The sequence below is a fragment of the Panthera leo genome, chromosome C1 (genome assembly GCF_018350215.1).
Source record: "Panthera leo isolate Ple1 chromosome C1, P.leo_Ple1_pat1.1, whole genome shotgun sequence".
Classification (NCBI taxonomy): Eukaryota; Metazoa; Chordata; class Mammalia; order Carnivora; family Felidae; genus Panthera; species Panthera leo.
In genome coordinates, this window is record NC_056686.1 from 87,484,505 (window position 1) to 87,502,976 (window position 18,472).

General features: G+C 34.6%; 1 protein-coding gene across 2 annotated transcripts in view; it reads right to left on the reverse strand.

The window, feature by feature from the left end:
* The window catches only part of COL11A1 (collagen type XI alpha 1 chain), a 233,048-nt gene that overhangs the window by 146,751 nt on the left and 67,825 nt on the right, over positions 1–18,472 (reverse strand). For both annotated transcript variants that reach the window (XM_042953107.1, XM_042953106.1), the window contains exon 8: positions 53–181. In XM_042953107.1, coding sequence (XP_042809041.1) covers positions 53–181 — 129 coding nt within the window. The remainder of the gene's footprint in view (positions 1–52; positions 182–18,472) is intronic.

An 18,472-nucleotide genomic window follows, 5' to 3' on the forward strand; every position in this document is an offset into this window, starting at 1 on the left:
TATGTCTGTACCACTGAAAGGAGAAAATGAGCCCTGATCTCATGGTCCTCACCTCATCAACCTGAGGTTCCTGAGCCTGAGCGGCCTGGGGTACTGAAGAGTCACAGTCTGGACTGTAATGCTCACAGTAGTCATATGCTGCTTTAGGGTCACCTATGATCAACAGCTGCTGGATGTCCCCCTGTCAAGAAACAAACATGAATGTAATCAGTATATATAGATACACATATATTTAGAGCAAGATTTATTCAAGACAACATGTAGTTTATTTTTATTGTTTTATTGTTTTGTGTGTGTTTATTTTTATTTATTTATTTATTTTTTTAAATTTTTTAATGTTTATTTATTTTTGAGACAGAGAGAGACAGAGCATGAGCAGGGGAGGGGCAGAGAGAGAGGGAGGCCCAGAATCTGAATCAAGCTCCAGGCCGTGAGCTGTCAGCACAGAGTCCGATGCAGGACTCAAACTCGTGAACCACAAGATCATGACCTGAGCTGAAGTCGGCTGCTTAACTGACTGAGCCACCCAGGTGCCCCATGTGTTTATTTTTAATTACCTGAAGAACTAACACTTACATTTCAATGTTAGAAATAGCCTTATAGAACAAATGAACAAAGGAAAAATAGAGAGCAAGCAAGAGAGAGAGAGACAGACTCTTAACTCTAGAGAACAAACTGATGGTTACCAAAAGGGAGATGGGTAGGGACATGGGTGAAATAAGTGATGGGGATTAAAGAAGGACACTTGTGATGAGCACCAGGTGTTGTATGTATGTTGAATCACTATATTGTATGCCTGAAACTTATATTACACTGCATGTTAACTATACTGGGATTAAAATAAAAAATTTAATAAAAACTAGTCTCACAGATTTGAGAGAAAAATTCACACCTGTTTTACAAATTAGCTGTTAATATTAAGGTTTTATTCTACTATTTTGTGGTTCATAGAATCTATACTATATGCATCCATTCGGTAAAACAATTTTACTACATTCACAGTATATTCTTTATAAAATAAGACAAATAAAATGTAAATATTAAGCTGATAAAAAAGTAAATAAAATTTATCAACTGTAAATATATAAAGAGGATGATTATATTTTCTTTTTTAAAACTTTTTAATGTTTATTTATTTAAAAAAAATTTTAATGTTTATTTATTTCTGACAGAGAGAGACAGAGCATGAGTGGGGGAGGGGAAGAGAGAGAGGGGGACACAGAATCTGAAGCAGGCTCCAGGCTCTGAGCTATCAGCACAGAGCCCGACGCGGGGCTCGAACTCGCAGACTGTGAGATCATGACCTGAGCTGAAGCCGGACGCTCAACCAACTAAGCCACCCAGGTGCCCCAATATTTATTTAATTTTTGAGAGAGACAGAGTGTGATCAGGGGAGGGGCAGAGAGAGAGAGGGAGACACAAAATCTGAGACAGGCTCCAGGCTCTTGAGCTGTCATGACAACACAGAGCCTGATGCTGGGCTCGAACTCATGGACCAAGATATCATGCCTTAGCTGAAGCTGGATGCTTAACCAACTGAGCCACCCAAGTGCCTTGAGGGTAATATATTTTCAATGTTAACTAAAGAGTTCAATCAAAGTAAACTGAATTACAGATGGCCAACAGGCACATGAAAAGATGATCAAAGTCACTCCTTATCAGGGAAATACAAATCAAAACCACACTCAGAAACCACCTCACGCCAGTCAGAATAGCTAAAATGAACAAATCAGGAGACTATAGATGCTGGAGAGGATGTGGAGAAACAGGAACCCTCTTGCACTGTTGATGGGAATGCAAATTGGTGCAGCCACTCCGGAAAACAGTGTGGAGGTTCCTCAAAAAATTAAAAATAGATCTACCCTATGACCCAGCAATAGCACTGCTAGGAATTTACCCAAGGGATACAGGAGTGCTGATGCATAGGAACATTTGTACCCCGATGTTTACAGCAGCACTTTCAACAATAGCCAAATTATGGAAAGAGCCTAAATGTCCATCAACTGATGAATGGATAAAGAAATTGTGGTTTATATACACAATGGAATACTACGTGGCAATGAGAAAGAATGAAATATGGCCTTTTGTAGCAATGTGGATGGAACTGGAGAGTGTTATGCTAAGTGAAATAAGTCATACAGAGAAAGACAGATAACCATATGTTTGCACTCTTATGTGGATCCTGAGAAACTTAACAGAAGACCATGGGGGAGGGGAAGGAAAAAAAAAAAAAGAGGTTAGAGAGGGAGAGAGCCAAACCATAAGAGACTCTTAAAAACAGAATAAACTGAGGGTTGATGGGGGGGGTGGGAGGGAGGGGAGGGTGGGTGATGGGCATTGAGGAGGGCACCTGTTGGGATAAGCACTGGGTGTTGTATGGAAACCAATATGACAATAAATTTCATATTAAAAAAATAAATAAAATAAAAATGAAAAAAGTGAACTGAATTATTATTGTTAGGCAAACTTCTATGATAATTTTATTTATTTATTTATTTATTTATTTATTTATTTATTTATTTAGAGACAGAGAGAGAATGAGCAGAGGGAGGGGCAGAATGAGGAAGAGAGAGAGAATCCCAAATAGGCTCCTCGTGGTCAGCACAGAGCCCAATGTAGGACTCAAACCCATGAAACTGTGAGATCATGACCTGAGTTGAAATCAAGAATTGGATGCTTAACCAACTGAGCCACCCAAGGGGCCGATATATGAAAATTTTTAAATGAAAACATAGATCCTACTATTGTGTTCTGGCAAAGGAGTCCATATTAAATGGAACTTCTACCTACAAAGGTGAATAAGAAATGCAGAAACCAGAAAAATTCATATTATAAATAAAAAAGCATAAATTTGGTATATTTTTATAAGAAAAAATTGGAGTATCCAAGCACACATTAAAATTCACTTACTTTGAATTCTGTATAATTTTAATAACAAACATTACGAGTAATTAGTAATAGGGTTATCTAAAGAGTTTAATTTCAGGAGGTTCCCCAAACTGGCTCTGGAAATTATGTAAACAAGAGAGAAATTGTAATATCCTGCTCCTGAAACAATCTGAATGTTTCCACAAGTCTAATTCAACATGAAACTGTTTTCTATAAATCTATGGGTCATGGCCATATTAATTCAGAACTATACTCAGGCCCAGAAGAATGTCTGTGTTAATACCTATTTGACTTGGTGATTCAAGGCCTTGTAAGTTTGAGTACATGAGAATGATTCACAGGAGAACTCCTGATTCCATTTTGAATAATTTCAAATTATTCCAGCTTTCCTTCATTTTGTTAACAGGAGCTATTTAGAGCTATTTATTGTCTGAAAATACCAACATTAAATTTAAAGAGTCTCTAACAATGAATACTAAGAAAGAATTCATAGCAATTTTATACAACAGCTGTTTAATTTTTTTCATTAAATCATTCATTCAAACAGATTTTTAAAAGTGCATATAGCATGTTCATATGTCAGGTAATACCCAAATAAGAAAACATCTACTTTATTTCCCAGTAAAACATAAAACAAAGCAGAATCAGCAAATATCCAGCTGAAAATTATACGGTTTATAGTAGTCATACTATTATTAGTGTTTCCAGCCTCAAAATTATTTACTTCCATATGTCATGAGGCAATATAATTAATTAATCAAATTAGACTGTTTCTGAGATTTTTTAGATTCTTTTTTGTAAATAGATTAGAAAGGCTCTAATATTTCCTTAATGTCTTCTGATTTTAAACATGCTCACAGCAAATTAATATAAGTTCTTAAATTTATTGATAGCCATTCTCAAACATTACCTGATCAATATACTACTGAGTAGCCACTACTGAATTATATACAAATAATTCTATAATTATATAAATGGATAATAATAAATAACAAACAGAATTCTGAATGCACAATTTGTCATTCCACTGTCAAAAAAAATAATAATGAGGCATCATTGAGTACATCGTGAGTATTGGCATCTAATTAGAAATCCTAACTCTTGAATTTTCTCCAAACTTTGCCATTAACTATGTGGAATTATGCAAGTCACTTAACCTCATTCATCATTTGTAAAATGAATACATGTAGAGATCATATCTAAGGTCCTTCCCAGAACTCCAGAATTCCATACTTAATTATAGGAAATATAATGAACTAAGTGAAGCTGTTGCTGAAAGAGGAAAAAAAAATTCCCTATCTTATAAGCATATGGTATTTTTTAAATAGTAAATTTTTGAGAAGAATATTGGTTTTCTAAGTTCTTACTTGACTTCATTAAATGGAATCCTGCCAATATTTCCACTATAAACTCTTATTTCAGGTGTTTAATATTTAGCCATAAAATATAGTACTGGAAAGAAACTGAAAAAATCACTTAAAAACTACAGTATAATTTTCCCCAGAAGGCATTTTACAGTGTTTTATGTTAATCATAGGACATGTTGTGAGACAGTCTGTAGATAAACAAAAGCACACTGACAGGTTGAATAAACTGTAAATATTTATATTCAATACTCATAAAAATTTCCGCAGCTGGGAAAGGGTGAAGTTACCAAGTAATATTGGCATCTGCAGCATACAAAGTATGAAAAAGACAGCCTCCTCTTCTAACGATCTACAAAGCCAAAATTAGAGTTGATGCAATTACCTTACTATCTACAGCTGTGTCAACTAAGTCTCTAGAGTAGTATTTGCATACAGACAGGATGAGACTAAGGTAGAAAGCAAAGCAAATGTAAGAAAACCAAATGGCACCTATCTATAAAAATGAGGTTCCTCTAAATGTCACATGCCTTGCAAAAGGATCCTGCCACATTTTTATCAAAACCAATGAATAAGTAATAGCATATCTTCTTTTCAAAACTAAAATATAATGCACATATTCTAGTAATTTCTATTTGGTTTGTTTTCATTTTGTTTCTGATGTATGTGTGGGCATTGCGTGTGTATGTGTAGCTCTATAAAGCCTAGCAATTTCTATTTTCTATGCAATGAATATAATTACATTGTGTCTATGAAGTACACAAGTTAATACACATTTAGCTTTTTTTCCCATTTACAAGAGATCAGATTTATTGAAAACAATGTGGTATATGAAATTGGTCTAATGTTTTTAAGGTCAAATGTCAATGTGTCAATGTTAAGTGTCTGATTTTTGAAATTCAGCTCTTCATCCTATGTGAAACCAACCTGTGCTTGGTTGAAGTCAGTTCCCAGCGTAAGTATCCACTGAATTGTACGGCACAGAAGCTGATTCCTGAGTGTGAGCAATGGAAAACCAGCTCTTATCAGCTGTCATGTTCAATTCAGTGTGACCTGTGAATGGATTATGTGCCTGGGACATAATAAAATCACAAGAATGGCAGAGGAAATTCAGATATAACCAAAACAGCAAATGCAGAGGCTGGATCAATCTTCAACTATAATGGCTCAAATAGAGTTCACTTAAAAAAATTATTCGGCGGAGAGTGCAAGCAGGGGAAGGGCAGAGAGAGGGGGACAGAGGATCTGAAGCAGGCTCTGTGCTGACAGGCACACAGTAGTGACCCGGACGTGGGGCCAAAATTCACGAACTGCAAGATCTGACCTGAGCCAAAGCTGGACGCTTAACCCACTGAGCCACCCAGGTGTTCCAAGAGTTCATTTTTTATACAGTTTATATATAAATAGTCTCTTGAATGTCAGTCTAGAAACTAGTATGTATACAAAGGCATGAAGCTTTTAATTCCACTCGTAATCTTGGAAGACTCAGACTTTTAATATTAAAACTTGGATATTACTTGTATTCTAAGAGAATAATTTACTTTTGTAATACCATGAAAAATAGACTCCAAGTTATCTATTGATGATGTATGTCACTGAATTTCTTAAGTTTCTAGAATTAAAGTTTTCATCTCCCCTGATGCTAAAATAAATCACACAGCTGCAATTGTGTTCTATAAAATCATCTAGCCTCCAAATTTCCCATAGCACATTCCTGTCTCTTTTATCCTCACAAGGATAAAACATGCAGGTATTTCAATGGGAATGAATGTTTTATGAAATGCTTCTTGGAAAAATCTTGATGATAAGTTATAAGAAAATAGGAGTTACTTTGATAAAAAATATGCAGAGGGAAATAGCACTAAAGAGAAAAAGCATCTTAACCAAAACTTTGAAGGTATAAAACTGCATGATGAAGTCTGAGAAGTACCCTCAGTGCCACACAGTTGGAAGGATAGCCCTAGCTGATGATAATGAGTAGTGAGCATTGAGAGTGGAAAGGGAAAAAGAGGGGGAGCAATTTAAGAAAAGCCTTGTGTGTGAACTGAATTCTGGAAGTTATGGAGTATCATTGTTTTGAACAATGGAGGACATTGATCAATGCTGCATTTTAATAAAATTGTTGACAACATAGGAAAGGATGAATTGGAAGCAGCCATTTTGGAAGCATGGGAATCTGTTAGGAGTCCACGTAGTTAAGTTTTGAGAAACTAAACTAAGCAGAAGCAGGAACAGACAATGGAGACAGAGTTGACATATTAGAAAAAAAGATTAGGAGACTGGGTGCTGATGATGGGGTGGGTTGAGAATGGCAGGAAAGATGGAGAAAGGTGCATTAAAGAGGAATGGAAGGCAATTCTTTAATTTCTGGAGGAAACAATAGCAGGATGGCAAAACAATAGCAGGATGGCATTTACTCAGTTAAAAAAAAACATAACAAAAGGAAATATTTTTGGATGAAACTCTTATGTCTACAAAATTGAATGATAATCATTGTTTCTGGAATAAGTTCAGTTTTTCGTCTAAGAAAATGGCCTTCATTTACTTTTGAATTGTATCCTTCTACCTACAGATTGTATGGTCATATCACTGAAGCCAAACTAAGCTATAGGAATCAATAAGAATCAGGGAGATTTTCTGTAGCAATTGGTATCCATTTTTTCATTGCTAATGAAGGATAAAATGAACTTGCCTAGACTTAGTGATATGGGCTCATTTGTGTCCCCCAACCCCCAACCAACCCAGATTTTTATATATTTTTTTAAGTCTTAAATAACTTCACAATGTGACCATATTTGGATATAGAACCTATAAAGAGATCATTAAGGTAAAATGAAGTCATTATGGTGGTTCCTAATGTAATGTGACTGGTCTCTTTATAAGGGGATTTAGGACACAGACACAATCAAAACAGACTACATGAAGACACAGGGAGAAGAAGGCCACCTAGAAGCCAAGGGAGAGAGGCCCCAGAAGAAATCAACCCTACTGACATTTTGATTTCAGACTTGTAGCATCCAGAACCATGAAAACAATAAATTTCTGTTGTTTTAGACAGTCTCTGGTATTTTGTTATGGCAGCCCTAGAAAACTAATACAGACTGAGCTAATATTAGTTTGTTTTTTAAATGTATACCTTGTAAGTGTTGTCTTTATAATAGAATAAAGAATGCTTTTAGCAAAGTAGTTTTGTTTATTTATAACTAGGGTAATATCTGGCTATATCCAGGAACTGGTATTAAGTAGATGCTGCAGTAATATTGGCTGATTTAATTTGGCAAACAGCTAGAACTCAGTGTACTCATAGATTATCACAAACTTAATAGTATCACCACACGTAAATATCCCTCAGTCTACTGGAGATAATATAAAGTGAGAAGTGATTTAAAAAAAAAAAGTATACTCCTAAGCATAAATAAAGAATTTGAAGGGAACAAGTTTTTACATAAACTTACCAGAGGTTTAAAAAAAATCATCAAACTAAATTATGTTAGAGTTCATACTAAGTTTAAATAACCATTTATAAGACTATTTCAAAATTCATTTTAATTATGCAAGTAAAAAACTTAAAAATCAATCCACAAATTTAATGCAATTCCTATCAGAATACCAATGGCATTTTTTAAAGGACTACAACAAATAAATTTAAAATTTATATGAAACCACAAAAGAGCCCAAATGGAACAGATCAATGGAAGAGAGAGCCCCAAAATAAATCCACGCTTATATGGTTAATTAATCTACCACGGAGAAGGCAAGATTACACAATGGGGAAAAAAACAGTCTCTTCCATAAATGGTGCTGGGAAAACTCGACAGCTACATACAAAAGATTGAAACTGGGCTATCTACTTACATAATAACTAAAATGAACTCAAAAATGGATTGAAGACTCCAGTGTAAGATCTAAAACCAAAAAACTGGAAGAAAACATAAGCAGTAAACTCTCTGACACTGGTCCTAGTGATATTTTGGGAGGTCTGTATCATCAGGCAAAGAGAACAAAAGGAAAAAACAAACAAATGGGACAACATCAAACTAAAAATCTTTTCCACAGTGAAGGAAAACATCAACAAAATAAAAATGCAACCTACTGAATAGTTGAAAATGATGTAGCTGATAGGGATTAACATCCAAAATACATAAAGAACTCCTACAATTCAATATCAAAAAACACACTATCTAATTAAAAATGGGCAGAGCACCTGTATTGCCATTTTTGAAAAAAAAAACAAAAAACATATGGCCAACAGATACATGAAAAGATGTTCATCATCACTAATCATCAAGGACCTGCAAATCAAAACCACAGTGAGATATTACCTCTTAACAGTCAGAATGGCTAAAAAGGCATTAAACACACACACACACACACACACACACACACACACACACACACACACACACCAAAAAGAAAACCAAGCAAGAAATAACAAACATTAGTGAAGCTACGGTGAAAAGAGAACCCTCACGCACTATTGGTGGGAATGAAAACTGGTGTAGCAACCATGGAAAACACTACGAGTTTCCTTAAAACATTAAAACTAGAACTATCATACAATCTTGTAATATAATTTTTGAGTATTCATACAATGAAAACAGAAACACTAATACATATAAAGAAGATAATGGTGTGAGGGTGTGTGTGTGTGTGTGTGTGTGTGTGTGTGTGTGTGTGCGCGCGCATGTAATGGAATATTACTGAGCCACAACAAAAAAGAATGAAATCTTGCCATTTGCAACAACATGGATAGACCTACAGGGTAATGGACTATGTGAAACAAGTCACGCAGAGAAACACAATACCATATGATTTACTTACATGTGGAATACAAAAAGCAAAACAAATGAACACAATACAAAAGCAGATTCACAGATAGAACAAATTGATGGTTGCCCAGGGGTGGAGGGTGAAAGGTGATTGACGATATAGGAGAAGGGGATTAAGAGGCACAATCTTCCAGTTATAAAATAAATTAGACATGGAGATGTAATGTACAGCACAGAGAATATAGTAAATAATATTGCAAAAGACTATGTATGGTGGCAGATGGTAACTAGGTTTATTGTAGCAGTCATTTCACAATATATATAAATATGGAATCAATATGTTATATACCTAAAACTAGTATAATATTAAATGTCAATTATGTTTTAATAAAAAAACAATTCCTGTTTGTTCTCTATATTTAAGAGTCTCTTATATTTTGTTTCCCTCCCTGTTTTTATATTATTTTTGCTTCCCTTCCCTTATGTTCATCTGTTTTGTATCTTAAATTCCACATATGAGTGATTTAAATATACAGAACAAACTGAGGGTTGCTGGAGAGTTTGTGGGCGGGGGAATGGGCTAAATGGGCGAGGGGCATTAAGAAAGACACTTGGGATAAATCACTGGATTCTACTCCTGAAATCATTATTGCACTATACTAACTTGGATGTAAATTTAAAAATAAATAAATGTATTTAAAAAAAACAATTCCTGGTTGTATCATTAACTCCTTATTAATGAAATTATATTTGAGTTCAACTTCATGTCAGCAATGGGAAAAAAGAACAGAAAAATGTATTCTCATCAGAATTATATATATATACACTAATATGTACCTCAGAATTACATATCTTTTGCATTTTTGCATTTTGTTTTTCTGTCTAAACTAATGCAATCAGAAGTAAAATAACACAATTAGTGCTTTCTTGATTTTAGAAAACACATATAAAGATTTTAAATAACAAGTCTGAAAATACTGAGATGACTCTTAAATCACAAAAGGATTCTTCATTTCAAATTTCATTAAATAATGAACATTTAAAATGTATGTCACAATTACTTTCCCAAGACAAATTTACCTCATACTTTTTACAAAGATCTGTTTTCTTAAAGAATATTGAAAATAATATTCAAAAGTCTAAAAAGAGGATTTTAAAACAAAATGGAAGTCATACTGAGACTTATTTAAAAAGTTAAGAAAAAAATCATAGGTCAAATATGGCCTTTGTATGTAGGTATGATTTTTCACTGACTGTCTCACAAAGTTAACAGCAGAATTTGACATTTACTTTCATAGCCTTTGACTCGACAGTAAATTTTGGGCTTATTTTTAAAGTAATTATCACCTTTTGAATATGAAAAAAAAGATCATCTTCATCATTCCACAAAGAGTTTAACAGTTAAACATGCTCGTCTACTCCTCTAAGCAAATATGCCAGTTATTTGGAAATCATTTTTTTACATATCAATTCGACATCACCTTTTTTATTGCCTATTTTTAAGACTAAAGAAAATATCTCTCACTAGATGAAAAGAAATCATTGGTTGTAGCATCTCTATACATTCATTATTCTAGTTCTATATACAGTGACACTGTGCCAGAAATAACAGAGCTTTAAAAATACTTCCTTATGTTTACACTGGTTCACTCTTCTGCTGTGTAGCAATGAATGATACATTTCCTTGCATGAACTGAAGTTTTACTAAAGCAAAATTGGCCATTTTATAAGACATATAAGCCTAAGAGAATTTTAAAATTATGTATTTAAGTATATAAAACAATAAATACACCCTTTACTCTTTTTTTAGTTTTGAAAAAAAAAAGATTTTTTTGATGTCAGTGTGAAAACCTCTTAGCTTATGACAGAATATAGCCAATCTGTACACATGTCTATTGAACAGTGAAAAAATAGGGCGTCTGCTTTCAAAGTTGAAAGACAGAATTCCCTATTGAAATGGGAGTATTTGGAAAGAACTGTATTTTTCTTGAATGCAAAAGCAAACCTGCTATACAACATTCTTAATTTCAGGAGGTACTGTATGCCTTACAATTTTAGGACAAGCTACATATTTTCCCAAGACAAATTATTTTTCTTTTTTATATATTAGCATATATGATAATCTGTGTTAATAGGCACAGATACATTATCAGCCAGATAATAATCGCTTTTCTTCTACAACTTTTAATCGTAACTGACAGGGGAATTTAACAGCCAGATAACTTTCAGAACTTTTCTCCTTGGTGGTTTACCAATCATCCATCTATGTGTTCAGTCAATAAATATTTATTAAGGCAAAGTAACATGCTGACTCTCTGGTAGAAGGAAGAGGAATAAAGTGGGAAATCAGAGTCAGATCCCATTCTCGGATAGCTTATAGCCTGGTAAAGGAGATTAATAATGAACAAAATGTAATATATAAGAAACTTATTTCTTGAGTACCTACTATACTCCAATTATGAGGAAGAAAGAAATTGGCAGCTAGCGGGTAGGGAGAGTGGGAACAACTTCCATCTGGGAAAATTAGAGCAATGATCCAGAAAGGCTTGGCATAAATGACACAATTAATGATAAAGTATCCAGTGTCTCTTTTAAATACAGAAATGCTTGGTATTCTTTGTTGGCACCCCCCAATCCTAATCACACTTCTCTCTCCTACTCTGTGTCCAAAAAACCTGACCCTTGTAGCCGACACCATTAGACTCTCACGCTGGATCCAGTTCAGACAATGAAAGTTACTATCAAGAATTTGCAAGGTGAGAAGAGAAGGAGTTGGAGTCATTTTCCTCTCACTCTCTGGGTTTATCACAGTGGTCTGGCCGCCTAACCGCTACTGCCATTGCCAGAAAGCACTTCTGCATGGCTCCAGCTTTCAGTGAGCTCTGGGCCACTATTTCTGCTCCTTGCCTCTTTAGCCCTAAGGAAGTAATGCTCATCCCCAGGTTCCCTGGACTCCTTGTTCACACCTCTGTAATCACCTGAATAGAAATTCTGTTTTCTTCTGGAACATGGTGTGGGCTCACAAGGAGTGTGAGAAGTCAGATAAAGACCTTAAGGTCTTTAAGACCAAAGAAACGCCTTAAAATGGTAGCTGGCATCTTCCTTTTATGTATGTACTCAGTTAAAGGATTCAAACAATCTAGACAAAAGGCACAGTTTATAGTCTAGGCTCCTCCACTTAATCAGCCAATCTATACTGTTTAAATAAAGCCACTGGAATATAAACTTCATGAAAGCAAGAACGTGTCCATTTTGTTCTCTAAGGCTTCTACCATGCTTGGTTGGAATAGGCCTGCACATAGTGGGTACACATTAAATGTTTGTTCAATAAGTGGATCCCTGGGATATTAATTTATTCATCATTAGAAGACTTGATTTCAATACCTGTAAGTCAAGAATACTATTATCTTTCCTCTATTCCCTAGAGATTCTTTAAAAATTAATATGTACTTAAATAGTTTTTAAAATGTAACATCTTCACAAACAAGGTCTAATTATTATATTATTTGAGGGCAATTAAAGGAGAGCACAGCTTTGAATGGCAAACTTCTAGACAACTTTATAGACACTATAAAATCTAAGAAATGTTGCTGGAGAATCCATTTGTAATTGTTTCAATAATAAATTCCAAAGAAGTTGAGTTTCAGGAGCCTTAAAGTCATTATTCTGTAAGTAAAGCCCTTCAGGAAAAAAAAAAAAAAAAACCTATAGAAGAAAAAGAAGAATGCATTTAGCTAAGCAGAATGTGTCACTGTAAAAGCAATAGCTTTTACAATAGCATGTTTCCAGCATATGTCACTGTAAAAGCGATAGCTTAACAAAATTATACAACGTTTTCATAAGATACACCCTGGACACTAAAACTTCTGTTCACGTTTGATATTAGTGCTTTATTGTAAAGTATGATCCTTCTTTGTAGAGGCTTTTGATTGTATATCCAGGACAAAACTGACATTAAATCTTAAACATAACATAAAATTCTCAAGAACTGACATTCATTATCAGAAGTTTAATTGAAACCTATGCTTCTTGTCTACTCAGACTTCTGAATCTGCCAAAACATTAACTCCATCGTAGTTTTTTTTGAACATTCCATACGGTTAACGATTCTTTCCAAACTATTTTGTGTGGAAAAGGAAAGCTGCCAAAATGTTTAGAATTTTAGCGTAATTGAAAAATGCATCAGAGATTGCATCTTAGCTATAATTCAAAGGAAAGAATGAGGGAAACCACATAATCACAGACAGAACTGCTACTCGCACGAGACTTTACATTTCTTGGTATCCCAAAATCAGCTTCAGAAATCAGTTTTAAGAAAATGAGCAGTATTCTTATGTTACTCGAATGTACTACTTTTTGATGTACTAGCTATTCACCTAGTAACACAGAAAATGACTAAAATTGTAGAAAACATTAACATAGAAGGTGCATATTTATCTTATACTTTCTAACAAGGTTTCTTACTGAAAGATAACTACCAATGTGGCTCTATTCAGTTCAAAATAAAATTATAAAATGGTTACATATATGGTAACAGACCTTGCATCCTATTTTTTTGTTTGCTGTAGATGATCTATAGCTCTTGAGTTAATGCATGCTAGAAAGTAGATTTATTTCATTCATTAAAAAATAGTAAGTTTTGGGGAGCCTGGGTGGTTTAGTCGGTTAAGCGTCCGACTTCGGCTCAGGTCATGATCTCACAGTTCATATGTTAGAGCCCCACATTGGGGTCTGTGCTGACAGCTCAGAGCCTGGAGCCTGCTTCAGATTCCGTGTCTCCCTATCTCTCTCTGCCACTCCCCTGCTCATGCTCTGTCTCTCTCTAAAATAAATAATCATTAAAATTAAAAAATATATATATATATGTATTAAGTTTCAAGCACTATTCTAGGTCCTGTGGATATAGCACAGACCCTCTACACCCTTTGGAGCTTACATTCCAGAAGAGAAAAATAGAAAATAAACAATATATAGTACATCAGAAAGTGATAAGTGCCATAAAGAATATAAAGCAGGATAAGGGAGATGTGTAATGATAAAAGGTTTCACTGATAAAGAGACACTAAGACAGAGACACCTGATGAACTGAAGATATAATGCAGATATCTGGAGAATAGATTAATGGATGCCCAGGCCTCAAGGCTGCAGAAGACTTGGTGTGTTCAAGGAAAGGATGCCTTGTCAAGCACAGAAAGCAAGGAGGAGAGGAGCCTTTGATAAGGTCAGAGAAAAGGGGCAGGGGGTGGTGTTGGTTCACATATGAGCCTAAAGAATACTGAAAGAACTTTAACTTGCCCTATAAATGATATGAGAAGCTACTGGATGGTTACTTTTTAAAAGGTGACATTCCTCATTCACTTATTCCTTATTTCAACCAGGTGCTATGTGACAGGAATAGGTTTGCTCTTCTTCGCTTGAGGTTTAGAGAACAGACTAATGGATGGGCAGGACAGAAGCAGGGAGATCAATTAAAGGCTCTTACAAATATCCAAGGAACAGATAACACTAATAGCTAGAATAATAGATAATACTTTGTTGGTACTTCTGTATACTTGCCACTCCTCTAAGGACTAAGTCATACTGTAAATAGAAATTAACTAGGTCATGCCTTAAAAAAATCTCATTTCTAAAAAGAACTTACTTAAAACATATTTTAATAATCTATCACATTCTTATATTCCTTTGAGCGAATAATAATTTCACATTAACTGTGTGTTTACTCTAAAGTTCCAAAGATATAGGAAGTTGGTGAGATAAGATTATTTTGTCCAGGATAATCCTATGGCCTTTTTAGCCAATATAAAGCTTTGTTTAAAGCACATAATTCATAAACCATAAAAAAGAAAATTAAAGATTTTTAAACTTAGCTAAAATTCCAAACAGCTCATGTTTGCAAGAAGGAAACATCAACTATTTGCTATGGAAATCTTATAGTAATGAGTTCCTCTGTCCCTTTACTCCACATAACCAATAAATCCCCAAGTCCTGTCAATTGCACCCCACAATGTAAAGAGACATCTCATGACTTACGGTTTATAGCCCAACCCCTCAGCATGGTATAAAAGGCAGTCCACAAACAGGCACTAACATATTCAACCAGGTCATATATCAAATGCCCCCAAACCTAATGACATTTCTTATATCTGTTGTGCTCATTCCGACCTTTCATCTTTTGTACCTGTGCCCTCATCTTTAAATATCTTTTTATTTTTCATCATTTTGGATATAGTTGTGATTCCCTCACTTGAACATTATCTTTATTATGGACACAATCATATCTTGTTACAACTATTTATTTACGTCTATCAATTATTTAAGCACAATATTTGGCATATGATGTTTATTCTGCTTCAACAGGAGAGAGTCAACCACTTAATAAACACCTGCCAAGTCACGCTATCTGATAGCTATCCCTGCCCTTTTTCCTCCCAGACACTTCTAATAAAGTCTTAACCACTACCAGGCACAGCACTCATTCATGTATCTACTAATCTTCAGGGGTTATAAACTCTGTGTCAAGCTTTGTGTTTGGTGCTGCTGATGGAATATCTAAATTAATAGACTATAAATCCTGCTTTCAAGGAATTTATAGTCTAATGAGAAAGCTAACCATTAGTAGGTAATTATAAAACAATGTAGCAGAGATACGGCAACAAGAATGCAATTCAAAATGGCTTATTCTTTGAGAAGTTAACAAAATGCTGCAGATGAACAATAAATCTTAAAAGGAAAAAAATTACAAAGAAGACGAGTATCACCTTTCACCAGGGTAATCAGAGACAAAATTTATAAAAGGGACAAAATACAATGTGACATTTTATTGTGCCCTTGTGGCGGTGGATAATCCAGTGATGCACTAAACATAAAGAACCTAACCACAATGGCAAAGTTCCTTTGACAGGACAGCCAATATCCTCTGTGACTGGTACTACAGATCTTCTATAGAGCTCTGAAATCTCAATCCAACTCAAATGAATGCTCCATTGAGTTTCTTAAAACAGTTTCAACCATGAATCTTGTTAACTATAAAATTATACTAAACTATCAATAAAGTCCCCAAATGTAGCCTGTTTTCTGCATACCACACTACAATGGTGCAGATCTGACCACAGTCTGAATGGCAACAGTATACCACATGGCTGTTATATAATGAAGTACAGTGATGTCTGGAGAGAACTTCAGAAATGTCCTACCAGCATCACTGAAGCTCGCTCATAAATAATGTGGCACATTTTTGTGTGTTGGCCCCCACCACACTTGTCATACCAACTCAAAGTGCAGCAATGAAGAATGTAATTACATGTCAAACAGCCAAAAACAGATGTTCCTTTCAGACTTGGCTAAGGATTGCCCTCAAAAAAAGAACCCAATGTTATACTTTGGTCTACTGGTATATGTGGTCAGTAGTCAGACTTAAATAGCTCCCCAAAACAGAAAAATCAAAAGGTGAATATCTTATTTTTCATCACAACTTTGTAAATAATTATTAATTATTAACAAAAATTATTAACAAAAATTATTAACAAAAATTATTAACAAAAATTAGCAAAATCTGACTTCTAAATTTGTTAAAGTAATGAAAATGTGCTAGGATAAGATACTGTTGTGCATATATATTAGACTATTTCTTCATGAGAGCCATAAGATCCCCTTTTAGAAATAAAACATACTTATTTTTTCTGTATATTAAAAAACATAGAAAAATCTATTTAGCTTTTCTATATATTAGAGAAATTCAACATGCCCATGAATGAGTGAGTCTTTAAAGCAGTGTTATTGCTGAATCCTAATTTTACATGGGTGTTTAGTATGCCTTGGGATTTTTTGCTCTAATCTGTATTGAACCTGTGTTTGTTACAATCAAGTTTTACTTGGATTGTGCTTGAATACCACCCTATCAAATTTGTACCTCGTCTTTGGTATCCTCATTTGTTACTTCTCTTAATATTGTACATATTTCATGAAATTTAGAAAATAATTTTGATGTCTTACTACATTACACAAAACATTAATCACAAAACTGATTCCAGACGATGTTTTCCAAAATTAAAAAAAAAGAGCCACAGTCACATTCCCAAATGTACATGTTAACTAAAGATTCACAGAACAAGAACTAAACAACCGTGGTAAAGTCAAAGCTTGGTTGTTTTTCTGTTTTGCTAACACTATGCTATTTTGACAGAGTAAGTAATACAATCCCATTCCAGAATACATTTCATTTTTTCTTTCAGTTATGGAAGTCTTTAAAATAGTACACTATACACTGAAGTCCTTTACAAAGCCAATGTAGCTGCTATGTTAGCACAATCTGCTATTTTCACCTAATTTCAGAAATAATCAAGAGAAGAAAGTTTATTTTTCAAACACTTTTAACACTCAGTCATAAGGAGGCCTCCTCTCTTGAGTTTTACCACCAGGAGCTCTACCAGGTCCTCATAGTGAATATTGGAGAAAAATTCCCTACTTCCAGAAGAAAAAAAGCTTTCATAAGGGAAAAATGAACCAGTTTTAAATACACCATGGCATTCTGTTCTTCTTAACCAGGGTTGCCTTCAGGAGAAGCTATTTTCCCAGATTCTAACCTGCTGGTGTTTTATTAGAGCCAAATCGAATTGGAGAAAGGGATGTACCCAACTCCAGCCCCCTTCCATGTGGCAGAAGAGAAATACACATCTCCAGCTACATGTTGCCATCCTGTCCCACCTAGTGTGGGGGGAAAGAACTGAAATGCAGTGGTAAACTTCACAATCTGGGATACAGATTCACTAGAAGACTGAGACCTAATCACAGGACTACAGAACGTTTACCCTCTCTCTACACCTTGCCAATGCATCACCGAAGTCTTCTTTACCAAATATCTTTTACCCAGCACATAATGTCCATTTTTTTGACATTAAAGTTAAAAATCATGCTAAAAGGTTAAAATGGCAAGTTGAAGAAATAGAACAAACATCAGAACCACACACGATCAAATATGGCAAGATTTTGGAATTATTCAACTAGCAATTTTTAAAAAACTACTACTAATATTTTAAAGATGTTAATGAAAAAAACAGATGATATGCAAGAACAGATGGATAACATATGTAGAAAAATGGAATTTATAAGTATGGATTACAAAGAAATGCTAGAGATTGAAAATAAAGAAGATTCTTTGATGGGCTTATTAGTACACTGCACATGGCCGAGGAAAGAATCTCTGAGCTTGAGGACACAAAAATGAAAACTTCCAAAAATGAAAAGCAAAGAGAAAAGAAATTGAAGGGGAAAAGAGCATGATATCCAAGAATTGTGGGACCACTACAAAAGATATAACGTACATGTAATGAGAATACCAGAATAAATTAGAGAGAGAGTAAGAGAGAAGAATTAAAAGTAATAATGACTGAGAGTTTGCTCAAATTAATGTCAGACACCAAACCAAAGATCCAGGGAGCTCAGAGAACCTAA